This window comes from Tursiops truncatus, chromosome 5 (genome assembly GCF_011762595.2).
Source record: "Tursiops truncatus isolate mTurTru1 chromosome 5, mTurTru1.mat.Y, whole genome shotgun sequence".
Classification (NCBI taxonomy): Eukaryota; Metazoa; Chordata; class Mammalia; order Artiodactyla; family Delphinidae; genus Tursiops; species Tursiops truncatus.
The window spans coordinates 64460550-64475840 of NC_047038.1; the positions used below are offsets into that span (position 1 = coordinate 64460550).

A 15291-nucleotide genomic window follows, 5' to 3' on the forward strand; every position below is an offset into this window, starting at 1 on the left:
TGCCTTAAGCGCCAGCAAAGAACAGAACCCAGAACCCACACCCAAACGAGGGTGGGTAAGGGGGTCGCCGTCCACCGGCTCGGTAAATGACAGCCACCACACCCCCGACGCCGCCCGCCCGGCAGACGCGGATCCCTGGGCCTACCCAGGCAAGGAGTCCCCACTAACCTTTCACGAAGTAGTCCCTGTTGGGCCCAATGAGCGCGTTGTAAGGGTAGCCATAGTAGGCCAGCGTGTAGGGGTCGCAGGAGTACACGTAGCTGGGCTGCTGCACCACTGCCGCCTCGGCTGCGCCGCCGCCCTTGGCCGCCTTCTGGTAGCGGGAGTACTGCTCCTTGTCCACGGGCTTGGCCAGCGTCACCTCGAGGCACGAGCCCTCCAGCTCGGTGCCGTTGAGGTTGTTCATGGCGTGCACGGCGTCCTCGCGGCTGGCAAAGTGCACGAAGGCGTAGTCGCGGATCTTCTTGACGCGCTCCACGCAGCCCGGGTTGAACTGGCCAAAGCTCTTTTTGATGGTGTCCTCGGTGGTCTCGATCATGAGGTTCCGCACGTAGAGGATCTTCACGGTCTCCATTACGTCCTCGTCCACGTCGATCTCAGGCTCGGCCCAGTCCACGGCGATCTGGTGGCCCCAAAGCTGGATGCGGCCGGGCATGAGCTTGCGGCGCGCCATGGCGGCGGCGCGGTGGCTCTCGTACTCGACGAAGGCGAAGCCGCGGTTCTTCATCTTGTCGGCCGCGCTGGCGTAGACGATCACGTCGAGCACGCCCTCCGTGACCTTGGCGATCTCCTCCAGGATCTCCTCGCGCTTCTTCATCTTGGGGATGCCGCCGATGAAGAGGCGGCAGTTGTCCACGCTGCAGCACACGCCGAGCAGGCGGCCGGGGCGGATCTCGTAGTTGTTGAGCTCACGCACGGCGCGCTTGGCCTCGTGCTTGTGGCAGTACATGACGAAGGCGTAGCCGCGGTTCTTGCCGTCGAAGTCCATCATGAGGCGCAGCTCGTAGATGCGGCCCACTACCTCGAACACGGGCACCAGCTCGTCCTCGTACACGTCGCGCGGGATCTTGCCCACGAAGACCTCGCAGCCGCGCTGCGGGTGCGGACCTTCCCAGCCGGGCGGCGGGCCGCCGTACTTGCGCTGCCCGTTCTCCTGCACCATGCTGTAGCCCGTGCGCTCCATCAGCGCCAGAAGCGCCGCCTCGTTGGGCGCGCCCGCCACGCCCTCGGGCACCTTGGCGGAGGACCCAGCGGCCGACTCGCTGCTCATGGCTGCGGTGGAATCCTCTGCGGTCATAATGTCAAAGGCATCCAAGCCCGGCGGAAACCTGGGGGAGGCAGGAGGGAGGGGGTGAGTGTGGAATCTTTACCGAGTTGAGTCAGAACTTGACTTTTTTTTTTTTTTTTCTTTCTTTCTTCTTCAAAGCCATACAAGCAAGACTCATGCTTAACTATCAGGGGGTTGAATGAGAAATAAGATGGAGACCGCTCTAGATATGCAGCAGCCCTAAAATTGTCTCAATTGGGCAAGGTGTTTTGCAGGAAAAACCAGAAGTGACTCGGGGAAAAAAAATCAGAATGAGCAAGTACTTCCGCTTAGTCAGTAACCCAATAGCTTTGAAGCACAGAGAACCTGCTGTCATTGTTGGGGAAAACTTCACGTTCTTGCAGCAGTTGGCAACATCTTTTGCTTAATTCCTGCACTGTCAAGTCAGACTGACTTCCTTTTAGTTACAGCATTTTACCCCCTTTATTTCGTTGACAGACAAAACCTCTTTGCTTTCTTTTTTAAGACAGCCTTTTTCATTTAGGAATGGAAGGAGAGCAATGTGTTTATATTGTTAAGGAAAAAACCGAGGAGGTGTTATTGAAGATACAGAGCTGTGTGTGGAAGCTTTTTACAAGGAAGAAATGGAACACCCACATTACCAAGGACTTGTCCTGGGAACTGTGCTAAGAGCTGGTAAGTCTGATTTTTACGGTGTTGTTCCCTATTAGCAAAATTCTTGGTATGAATCATTCATGGATTTGGAATCAGTGCACAAAGAGCTAGATTAAGTTCAGGCTGGGGGACTTCTGAAGCAGCAACAACCTGTTAAACTACACTATAGTTTTCAGAGAACTGTCACATGCATTATCTTATTTGATCTTCTTAATCTCCTTTCATGGGAAGTGATATTATCATTAGTCCCAAATGTCTATGGGGAAATAGGCTCAGAGAGGTTGAGTAAATTGCTCATTTCACACAGCAAGTATCAGCTCATATCAGGACTTGATTTCAAGGCGTATGGCTCCAGATTCCATGTTCTTTCTTTGAAACCAGTGCTGAGCAACAGAACTTTCTGTGACGATGGAAAACCTGTCACTAGCCACTTGAATACTGGAGATGCAACTATTGCAGAATTTTTCATTTTACTTTAAAATTAAATAGCTACACCAGTGCAAGTCTAAATCATGCCACCTTCACTCCTATAGCATAGGGCTCATGGAAATGATTTTTTTTTTTTTTTTTTTTTTTTTGCGGTACGCAGGCCTCTCACTGTTGTGGCCTCTCGCGTTGCGGAGCACAGGCTCCGGACACGCAGGCTCAGCGGCCATGGCTCACGGGCCTAACTGCTCCGCGGCATGTGGGATCTTCCCAGACTGGGGCATGAACCCGTGTGCATCATCAGGCGGACTCTCAACCACTGCGCCACCAGGGAAGCCCCGGAAATGATTTTAAGTTATGCAGTGAGATTATCACTAGGAGCTTCGTATTTTGCGTTTGTAGAGAACAGCTCTGATTAGCTTTTTAAAAAATGAAGTTTAGTTCATTTTTTTGGTCTGTGATAGTATTCAAGTAAATTCTATGGAAATTAAGAAAAATAAGAAAAAAAGTTATTCCTAATTCTCCTACCCAGTGATAGCCACAATTAAACTTTCCCATCTTTCTTTCAATAGTTTCTTTTGGAGGGTGGGAGAGGTGGAGCTGGGCTTCCAATAAATTTACATCCTGCTGCTTTACTTCATTTTAAAAGCATTCTTCCACGCTCTTAAAACTGTGAAAACATAATTTATAATAGCTGAATAAGGTTTCATCATTCAACTAAATTTTTTCCATTTTTTATCATTTAAAAAAATTTACGAGGCCAGACACTATAAAACTCTTAGAGGGAAACATAGGCAGAACACTCTATGACATAAATCACAGCAAGATCCTTTTTGACCCACCTCCTAGAGAAACGGAAACAAAAATAAACAAATTGGACCTAATGAAACTTAACAGCTTTTGCACAGCAAAGGAAACTGTAAATAAGACGAACAGACAACCCTCAGAAGGGGGGGGGGGGGAGATGATATTTGCAAATGAAGCAACTGACAAAGGATTAATCTCCAAAATTTACAAGCAGCTCATGCAGCTCAATATTTAAAAAAAACAAACAACCCAATCCAAAAATGGGCAGAAGACCTAAATAGACATTTCTCCAAAGAGGATATACAGATTGCCAACAAACACATGAAAGGATGCTCAACATCACTGATCATTAGAGAAATGCAAATCAAAACTACAATGAGGTATAACCTCACACCAGTCAGAATGACCATCATCAAAAAATCTACAAACAACAAATGCTGGAGAGGGTGTGGAGAAAAGGGAACCCTCTTGCACTGTTGGTGGGAATGTAAATTGATACAGTCACTATGGAGAACAGTATGGACATTCCTTAAAAAACTAAAAATAGAACTACCATATGACCCAGCAATCCCACTCCTGGGCATATACCCAGAGAAAACCATAATTCAAAAAGACACATGCACCCCAATGTTCACTGCAGCACTATTTGCAATAACCAGGACATGGAGGCAACCTAAGCGTCCATCGACAGGTGAATGGATAAAGAAGATGTGGCACATATATACAATGGAATATTAGTCATAAAAAGAAACGAAATTGAGTTATTTGTAGTGAGGTGGATGGACCTAGCAACTGTCATACAGAGTAAAGTAAGTCAGAAAGAGAAAAATAAATACCATATGCCAACAGATATATATGGAATCTAAAAAAAAAAAGGTTCTGAAGAACCTAGGTGCAGGCAGGAATAAAGACGGAGATGTAGAGAATGGACTTGAGGACATGGCGAGGGGGAAGGGTAAGCTGGGACGAAGTGAGAGAGTGGCATGGACTTATATATACTACCAAACATAAAATAGATAGCTAGTGGGAAGCAGCCGCATAGCACAGGGAGATCAGCTAGGTGCTTTGTGACCACCTAGAGGGGTGGGATAGGGAGGGTGGGAGGGAGATACAAGAGCGAGGAGATATGGGGATACATGTAAAGCAATTATACTCCAATAAAGATGTTAAAAAAAAATTTCCTACTGGGAATTCTACATAAGGATATTAAGGGAAATTTCAAGGATAATTAAGGTAAGTTTGATCATTTAAAGAAAACAAAACAAAAGAAAATATAGGGACACAACAGAAGATATTTGCCCATTGGCCAACCAATACTTCTTTGGTTCATTTGCTGTAACATCAAGGGGCAGTACAGTTTAGCAGTGGTCCCCAACCTTTTTGGCGACAGGGACCAAGTTCGTGGAAGACAATTTTTCCACGGATGGGGTGGGGGTGGGGGATGGTTCCTGGATGATTCAAGCGCATTACATTTATGGTACACTTTATTTCTATTATTATTACATTGTGATATATAATGAAATAATTATACAACTCACCATAATGCTGATAGGAGGAGGAGCTCAGGTGGTAATGTGAACTATGGGGGGCAGCTGTAAATACAGACGAAGCTTCGCTCGCCCACCCGCCGCTCACCTCCTGCTGTGCGGCCAGGTTCCTAACAGGCCAGGGACCGGTACCTCAGAGGCTGGGGACCCCTGCAGTTTAGTGGGTCAGTGACTGGCCACTGGAGCCAGAATGCGTGGTTGTGTGTGAATCCTAGCTCTAACACTTCCTAGTTGTATGACCTGGAGCAAGGATATTCAGCTACCCCATGCCTCAGTTTCCCTATCTATAAAATGGGAATGATGACAGTAGTATTAACTTTGTTGAGTTTAGAGAAGTGAGTTAATACATACAAAGCACTTTGAACTATGCCTGGAACATTGTAAATGCTCAAGAAATGTCAGTTATTATTCTTCATCCAAACTTCTGGGTAAAACTTCAGACCAATTCTTTCAGTTTTAGAGTAATTTTGACACTTTCTCAGTTCTTTAAAAACATCTGTTTGATACGGCTTCTATTCTTATTTTTAATTTGCTTTGCTCTTCAACTGCTTGAAGGCTGGTTTGGCAACATATCCAGTTATCATGAAGCCTTTTTTCTGGTATAAATTTGAAAATATACATCAGTTCCTGTAGTTTCAAGTTGAAGCAGAAATTTCAATATCAAATTTGAACATGAAGATCTTTCCCTCCTTCCAAAAGGAAGATAAGGATATATTCTTAAGAAGATTATCTGTACAAACACATATGCATTTATAATCTGTGACCTGGGAAGCAAATGCCAGGTACATATATAAACATATATGAGGGAATTCAAGATCTTACATAGTTGTCCTACATAAAACAGTGACTAAAGTCCAAAGGAATAGTCCTTATCGCTCTCCTGAGAGATGTGGAGTTGACTTTTTATTTCCCTAAAATTGTACTTTGAAACTACCATTTAACACAAAAAAAGTTGTATAACAGTCAGGCTAGAGGAGTCATTCCCAATTCCAGCCCCATTAATTTCACCAAAAATTCTGCTGCTTTCAGTAACATATCATCTCTTTTAAAATAGTTATAGCTTATTTTCCTATATCTGCGAGCCAAGAAAAGCCTTTTTTTCCTGAGCTTTCATCATCTGGAATAAGTGAATCATGTTACTGGCCCCCTTTCCCTTTTTTCTTTGGCCACTAACAAGTTCAGGATTGACTTTGTCACTTTAGTTTTGTAATTGTATAGGACATCACAACACACTCTCAGGTTCATCTAATCGTGGCTATTGGTTCATTTTTTTTAGTCTTCTATATCCCCAGTGCCATGAATTTAGCTATGTATATTATTCATCTTACTGTTTTCATGTCCTTGGAAGCCATCTCACATAATTTTGGCATTAGGAGAGGAATAAATGCACATATATGTGAATATATATATATATAAAATTTGCATGAGATATAAATTAATGTAGTGTTTAAAAGAACTATTTTTTACACTAACTACAAACACTAGCATAAAAACAACTGAGAACCACAATGAGATACCACTTTGCATCCACTAGCATGCCTATTATAACCAACCAAACATAGAAACTAACAAAAAACCAAAATAAGTGTTGGCAAGAATGTAGAAAAATTGTAACCCTTGTGCATTGCTGGTGGGAATGTAAAATGGTGCAGCTACTATGGAAAACTGTATTGTGGTTCCTCAAAAAGGTAGCAATTATCATATGATCCACCAATTCCACTACTGGGTATATAACCAAAAGAACTGAAAACTGGGACTCACACAGATATTTGTACACCAATGATCATAACAATATTATTCACAGTAGCCAAAAGGTAGAAACAACCCAAAAGTCCATTGACACATGAATGGACAAACAAAATGTGGCATGTATACTCAGTGGAATACTATTCAGCCTTAAAAAGGAAGGAAATTCTCACACATGCTGCAGCATGGATGAACCATGAAGACATCCTAAGTGAAATAAGCCAGACACAAAAGGACAAATATTATATGATTCCACTTAGATGAAGTACCTAAACAGTCAAAGTCATACAGATAGAAAGTAGAATGGTGGTTGCCAGGAGCTGGAGGGAGGGAGAATGGGGAATTAGTGTTTATGGAGTTTCAGTGAAGGATGATGAGAAAGTTCTAGAGATGGCTGGTGGTTATGGCTGCACACCAATGTGAATGTACTTAATGCCACTGAACTGGACACTTAAAAACAGGTAAAACGGTTAACTTTGTTATGTATATTTTAACACACACACACACACACACTAAAAAAAAAAAAAGAGTGAGAAAGCTCAGAGATGCAAAAAGAATTAAAAGATTCCATAAAATTAGGATTTCATTAGAGGCCATTTAAAAATGGTACATTCGGGCTTCCCTGGTGGCGCAGTGGTTGAGAGTCCGCCTGCCAATGCAGGGGACACGGGTTCGTGCCCCGGTCTGGGAAGATCCCACATGCCTTGGAGTGGCTGGGCCCATGAGCCTGTGCGTCCGGAGCCTGTGCTCCGCGACGGGAGAGGCCACAACAGTAAGAGGCCTGCGTACCACAAAAAAAAAAAAAAAAAAGGTACATTCAATAAAACCTTATGGGCTACGAACTCCATTCTTCTCGTCTTTATAAGATAATATACCACAGTTAAATAAATTACATGGTGTGCTGTTCAATGAGTTTTCAAGGCCAAAGGCATAGATATGTGAAAGATATATGGTTTATTTAATGCCTTAAAAAAGGGGAACTATATGGCATTAGCCGTATGATCCTTCTGTCAGAGATGAAACAGAAAACTTAAGACAATTAGACATGCTTTAGACCAGGGCTTGGTGAACTGTGCCATGGGCCAAATATAGCCTGCCATTTGTTTTTGTAAATAAAATTTTATTGGAACACATACATACTCGTTTTTTTTTTTTTTTTTGAAGATGGTTGCTTTTGCAGTACAGTGGTAGGGCTGACTAGTTCAGACAGAGATTGCATGGCCCATAAAGGCTAAAATGTTTACTCTCGGGCTTCCCTGGTGGTGCAGTGGTTGAGAGTCCGCCCGCCGATGCAGGGGAAACGGGTTCGTGCCCCGGTCCGGGAGGATCCCACATGCCGCGGAACGGCTGGGCCCGTGAGCCGGGGCCGCTGAGCCTGCGCTCCGCAGTGGGAGAGGCCACAACAGTGACAGGCCCGCGTACCGCAAAAAAAAAAAAAAAAAAAATGTTTACTCTCTGGTCAGGTACAGTAAAAGTTTGCCAACCTCTGCTCTAGGAGATGTGCAGAGAACATCAATGAGACTAAGTAACAGAGATTCCTATTGCTAAGTATTACAGTCACTTTTCCCTCTGTTTCCTATGCTGAGCAGTGACTTAATTTCAGGACAAAGTTTTAAGTTCTAACATATTTTAAAGAGTCTTCTTGAGCTGCCTTCCCACCCTCATTCTAAGCTGTTTTCCATTTAACTACATGGTCAAATTTGTGAGGCCTAGAAGAAGAGACATCTGGTAAAGACTGTTGGCTCAGCTCCTAACACTTTTATGTGAACAATTTCTTAAGATTTTAAAAGTGACACAAACACAGAAGAGTTTGTGTTCATTTATTCATTCATTCTGCAGATATTTACTGAGCACCTACTATGTGCCAGATACCTGTGGACCTCATCCTCACGGAGCTTACCTTGAACCCACAGTGTGGCTTAGAGTCTGTACCACAGCTGCACTAAGTTAACCCTCACCATTGGGCTGAAATGATCCATGCAAAGCTCTGAGTGCTGAACCTAGCACCAAGTGCTCAAGAAATGTCAGCATAAGAAATCTGAACTTAGAAAAAGAAAAAGATATATGAACTTGAGGTAAGACTCTTACCCCTATGTAGGATTCTTGTGTTTATAGGGAAATAAGCAAGAGGTATTACGCCAGCCAACTTTAAACCAGTCAGAATGAGAAGCCTAGCTTGTGAGTTCTGGTGTAGACGGGCATATCAGAGCCTCCCAGATTCTGTTCACTGCAGGTAAGCTGTCTGGCAGTGTGATTCTCCATTGGTGATGTGGCTCAGGCGTCCAAGTGTAAGCCTGTTTCTCACCTAACCCTTGGCTACAGCAGTTTGCAAGAGGCTCTTCAGAAAGAACCTGAAGAGACTTGCTGCATTGGATGCAAATGGTGTAGTCGTTCACAAGGATGCCAGATCCCCTGAGGCAGGACCCTCCCAACACAGAGCCGAGCTGGCACACACTAAAAACGCTTTAGTCTTCATTGAAGGCTGCTTGCATTAAACAAACATGGCAGTATATTCAAAACAAATCATTTATTCACAGTTTGGCATGTAAAACAGAGGAGAATATACTTTCAAATCAAGCTATTATTATTCTGAACTATTAGCTAGAATTTTTGTTGTCTATTTTAGGTTGAGTTTGAGCTTGTTGGGGTAACGTAACATTTTGGGGTTAACTCAGACTTAAACTAGAAATCATCAAGGATCTGAATTCCCTTAGTACCAGTTTAGAGTACATTTCAGTAAGATTTTAACTTTGAAGTGGACTTTTTTTTTGGCTGCACTGCGGGGCCTGCGGGATCTTAGTTCCCCCACCAGGGATTGAAACTGGGCCCCCGGCAGTGGAAGCGTGGAGTCTTAACCACTGGACCACCAGGGAATTCCCTGAAGTGGGACATTTTAGAGGGCAAGGGATAACACTGTAAACACTGTACTGGGAAATATTTCCAGTGTTTACCAACCAGTCTTAGGATCAAAAATGAGCATGAGTTTACTCTAGAATTATGCAAACTACCAGTGAGCTTTGGTTCACAGGTGTGTGTTGTGTGTGTGTGTGTGTGTGTTTAATAGGCAATTTGGAATTGGAATTCTTGGAAGAGTTTTATTCGCTGACCAACGGACACACTGCAATTTGAAGTTAATATTCAGTGGTGAGCAGTGTCTTCCAGCACTAGATGGAATTTAATCCAGTAGAAGGTTTTCGAATGTATTTATCCCAGAGGTAATTCTATCTCTGTTTGCAGTTAGAGTTCTATTCTTAATGTCCCCTTATTTATACCATAAAATGTTTGTCTTTACTAATAGTCACTTCTTAGGCATGACCTCAAATACACAATGTGTAGATATAATAAAACATATGCCATTCTGGTTAAGAGCAAAGACTTTGGAGTTGAAGAAATAGGAGTTCAGATCATGAATGTGCCACTTACTCGCCATGTCACATGAGGCTTCATGTCTACATCTCTAAGATAGTGCTAGTAATAGCACCCATTTCAGAGTATTGGTTCCAAGATCAAGTGACATTTAGTGCCACACATCAGGGGGAACAGAATCGAAGACCAGCTTCTGCAAAAAGTTTCCAAGATTTGGCCTCACGCTGAGCAGTTATCTTACTGCTCCGGTGTCAAGTTACCACCACCCATTAGAGTAAACATCAGAGAGCACACTCCCACCACCAAGCCGGCCTCTGGCATGGGGACATTTCTGTTACCTCAGTCTGAACGTGTAAAAGAAGTCCTGCTCAAACTGGAGGCAGAACACTTGGAATTTACCTGGGGTCCCACACAGTAAGCTGAAGACTGAAGCCTGGTCTCTTTTTTTTTTTTTCTTTTCTATCTCAGCCGGCAACCTTGTGCTATTTGAAGGCACGATCCTTGGGAGACACAAAACTCCTCCCATGACTCTCTTTTATTTAGGGAAAATTCTGGAAGGATAAAGAGGCACTAGAATAATGACATCCTGGGCCATTCCTTCTGTCGGGTCCTGGCTAATCTGAGAAGAGTTAATTGTATTGTTGCTTAAGTTGTATTGATGCTTGTACAGATTTTGTTACGGCAAGGCGCATCATTCAGTGAATGACTGATAAACAGATGAAAGCCAAGAGGCTCACTTTTCCCAGGCATTTCTATCAGCACATCCCTGAAAATAAGGCATTTGGCTGTGGGTTCCCAAGGACGCTGGCTGTGTACCAGGAGACGGGTAGCACCACCCACTCCAGAGAGGTGGCGTGGGGGAATTTTCTTTGGGGCTTTGGCAGCACATAAATACCCATTAAGAATTGGCTATCCGGTTCCCTTTAAATAAGCATTACACATGTATACTTTTTCTCAACAGGTTAATGGGATAAGGCTGAAAACAATGAACCTGCAAATGTGGCCACATCTGTCTACTGGATTTTCTCAAGCTCTGAACAAGCAGTAGGAGGGACTTCTAGTTTTACCCCTTATCTTGGCTCTTTTGACCTACACCTTTGAGGGATCTGGCTCAGAACAGAAAGGATGACTGCCAGACAGATACCGGAGAGGAGGAGGAGAGCAGCGATGGCTTGTATCATAACAGTAGCTTGAATTTATAGTATAGTGTTTGGCAACTCATAAAATTCTTTCACGTACATAATCTAATATCCTAAAATCCCAGAACTTGAGCTGCAAAGGAACCTTGGGTATCATTTAATCCAAAGTTTCTGAACTTCATTCCCTACTGCCATTTTGGGTGTGATAATTCTTTGTTTTGGGGGGCTGTCCTGTGCACTGTAGGATGTTTCATAGCATCTCTGCCCTCTACCCTCTACATGCCCACACCCCCTCCATGCGTGACAACCAAAAATGTCTCCTTGGGGGGCAGAATTGCTCCCTGTTGAGAATTACTGATCGAGTCTATCTTGGAGTTTTAAACAGATTATACACTTACACATGGGAGGTACTAATTAAATAGTAGCACCTCCACACTCAGCATGGCCTTGATGTCTTGATCTGGCTCTTCCTGTCAAGGCTGTCAAGACTGAGAACTGCGCAACATTTTTCAAAGGTCCAAGGTAGTGTTTTTTTGTTACCAAACTACTCATTTAATTTGGTGGAAAACCTATCAATTTTATTTTTCAACGCAAAGAACTACCACCATAAAGCTCTATCACACTGATTCTGTCGTCAAACTGATTTGTCATCCAGCAAACTGACAGGCCTGACCACTTTTGCAGTCAGGCTAAGGATCTGCCAAGCTATAGAAATGCCTCATTAAATTCAGACCCCTCTGCTTCGTGGACATGTGAAAACCGCTGACAATCCGGTTTTTAAGACTTAGACCTTTCTCTGGTGTCACTGCTCATTTCTAATTATGTAGAAAGCTTCACTGAAGATTCAGAGTTGTGGGCTTCCCTGGTGGCGCAGTGGTTGAGAGTCCGCCCGCCGACGCAGGGGACGCGGGTTCATGCCCCGGTCCGGGAAGATCCCACATGCCGCGGAGCGGCTGGGCCCGTGAGCCATGGCCGCTGAGCCTGTGCTCCGCAATGGGAGAGGCCACAACAGTGAGAGTCCCGCGCACCACAAAAAAAAAAAGATTCAGAGTTGTGGGCTGCCCTGGTGGCACAGTGGTTAAGAATCCACCTGCCAATGCAGGGGACACGGGTTCGAGCCCAGGTCCGGGAGGATCCCACATGCCGCGGAGCAACTAAGCCCGTGTGCCACAACTACTGAGCCCACGTGCCACAACTACTGAAGCCCGCGTGCCTAGAGCCCGTGTTCTGCAGTAAGAGAAGACACTGCAATGAGGAATCTGCGCACCACAACGAAGAGCAGCCCCCGCTCGCTGCAACTAGAGAAAGCCCACGCACAGCAACGAAGACCCAACGCGGCCAAAAATAAATAAATTAAAAAAAAAAAAAGATTCAGAGTTGTCTTTTTTAAAGACACACTATGAACAATCACTGTAAATGTGCTCCTGGAACACAGTCAATTTACTGATACTAAAATCAACCTCTGTACCCCTTAGGCAGAAGGCAATGAACTGATGAAATAGATGATCAAACAATATTTGTGTATGTGTTCATTCATTCAATCAAACACTTGCTGATTGAAGTGACTGAACACTTGCTATATGCCAGGCCATGCTAGGTGCTTGGCGATACAGTGGTGACTACTGCACAGTCCTTGGGGTTCCTAGTCTAGCAAGGGTGGACAAAGGAGGGAGAGGAGGGAGAGCAGAGCAAACATCCTGAGCAAAGATGGGCAGCCACTTAAGATTATTTAACCCTAGGAGGACACATATGTTCTTTCAATTAACATTTTATTGAGTGCCGAAGGTATGACAGTGCCTTTATAAAGTATACAAGCAACAATGAACCATGGGTCAAAACAGAACCCAAGGAGTGACCCAGCTATAACAGGTGGACAAGGACTGAAAATCTGCGCATCTGGTTTAATTACATTTAGAGACAGATGGAAATTCTGCAAGGTGAAGCTCCCCTTATCCTCCTACACTTAAAGTTACATTATCATATATCGCATTACTGTGAACATAATACCCGATGATGTCGTAGTGGAATGAATTAATTAAAATCATGAAAATCAAAATCAATTTTATTGAGCATCTTTATAAGCCAAACACTCTGCTGACTGCCATCATTTAGCACAGTGAGATGATTTCAGGCATGTCTAGCATTTCTGGAAATGTGGCTGGAGAGTGTATTTTACTTACATGCTACGAAGAGAGTGGCATAAAAGACAATAGATGACTTAAATGCAATCCTCCCTGGAGGGAAGGAGATGGGCCACAAATAATCAAAGAATTTCCATAACGTATGGTTTAAAAACTCTTGAGTTAATGATAGCTACGATTTTTGAGCAATTATTATGTGCATAAGTCACCTTAAGGAAGTTATTTGATTTTTTGTGACATCCCTATGAGATGAAGTTTAAAATGCAGGCTCTAGAGCAGGGGATCAGCAAACTACAGCCAGAGGGCCAAATTCAACCCTGTGGCTGTTCTTATAAAGTTTTGTTGGAATGTAGCCATGCCCATTTGTTTACATATTGTTTACAGCTGCTTTCATGCTACAATGGCAGAGTTGAACTGCTGCAGCAGAGACTAGTGTGGTCCACGAAACCTAAAATATTTACTGTCTGGCGCTTTATAGAAGAAGACCTGGTCTAGGTCAGATTTCCCGGGTTTGAGCCCTAGTTCTTTAACTATGGAGCTGTATGACATTGGTTAAGTTATTTAAAGTCTTCGTTCCGCACCACCCTCATCTGCAAAATGAAACTGGTGGTAATAATAATCACTATCTCAGGGCGTCACTGTGAGGAATAAATTACACAATATATACCAAGTGCTTAGGACAAAACCAAGTATATACTAAGGGTTTGATAAATGTTGGCTATTATTGCCTCCTTTTTAAAGATCAGGAGCTCGAGGCTCAGAGCAATCAAATAACTTACCCAAGACCACTCAGAATTGAAATTTAGCTGATGGCAAAGTCCAAGCTCTTCCTACCATGGTACTCTGCCTTTGCTATTTTCTTAGTAATAGGAGAGTTAGGGATAGCCAGTGTTAACAGAATAAAAACAATATCAAGGAGAGATGGACATTGGTTAACAGAGTTGAAGGGAAACTCAAGCACAGATCCACAGCAAAACTGTTGGAAAACCATTCCTTTCTACCAAATGCCTCACTGCACCTCCCACCCTCCCCACTCCTCTTCAGAGAGTTCTACAAACTGTTCCATAGCCTATTTCTGGCCCTTTATAAAGTAGTTAATAGGTTCAAATGATAATTTTTAGACTTAAAAAAAATCTATTGAATTAAATTCTTAAATGGAAATGTTTAGGGACTAGAATTCACATAATCCAAATGTTTTAAGTGAGAATATGGGACCACGATGTGGCAGTGGGATGGGCTTACCCAACCCAGGCTCTGGAGTCAGACTGCCTGGCTTATACCCTGGCTCCACCGCTTGAGAAACAAGTGTCATCACACCAGTCACTTTAATCTTTGTGAGCCTCAGTTTCACCATCTATAAAATGGTAATAATATACCTCACACTGTTGTGAAGATTAAATGATAATGCATATAAAGCACTTAGAAAAGTACTTGGCTATATTAAATGCTCAAATTGACTACATTTTATATTCTCATATCCTATATAATTTTTAAATTATTATTATTTCAGTTGGGCAAAATAGCAGACGTTTTTCAAGGATGTTCTCTTGGGAGAGAATTATATAGCCAGAGCTTAGAATCACGAATTTTCTGCTTGACAATTTAATTTTAAAAGCTAAAGAATCTGAGGGAATTTACTCCCAGATTTTTGTGGATAAACTGGAAGGGAACTTCTATAGCTATTATGTTCTATATTTATATAAGAAAATGCTTTGAGACATTGTAAATGTGAAATGTTATAATGATGCATTTTTAAAGCTAATGATTATGCAAAAAGCAAACACTATGTTCTTTTTGATATTTGTTCAATTGTGTATTATATTCTTTTTATCACTACTTAGTATACCTACACTAATGCTTTGTGTCTACCCATTGAATGTAGTAGTAAATATTGTTTATTAACTATGATATATTCAAATTACCACTGCAAGTTTAAGAAAGTTACCTGGGAATAATATTCACAGAAAAACTTTATGTGCCAGCATTGGAATATATGAACTGGTAGTTTGATGAATGGTTATTTTTATTATAAAAATATTCTTTAGTTTGCAAAGGGATTTATAATAGAGTTCCTTTAGATAGGAAGTCCCCTATGTCATCTAGAATATGATTCAAGTTATTACAAAATTGATCTCTCTCTCTCTATATATATCTTTCCTGTATATACCTTCCCTATA

The 15291-nt window shown here is 42.8% G+C and overlaps 1 protein-coding gene across 3 annotated transcripts in view; it reads right to left on the bottom strand.

Annotated features, from left to right (window-relative positions):
- RBM47 (RNA binding motif protein 47) overlaps positions 1-15291 on the bottom strand; it is a 163735-nt gene that overhangs the window by 11698 nt on the left and 136746 nt on the right. For all 3 annotated transcript variants that reach the window (XM_019928292.3, XM_019928291.3, XM_019928290.3), the window contains exon 4: positions 169-1328. In XM_019928292.3, the coding sequence (XP_019783851.1) occupies positions 169-1297 (1129 nt within the window). In that variant the 5' untranslated portion in view covers positions 1298-1328. The remainder of the gene's footprint in view (positions 1-168; positions 1329-15291) is intronic.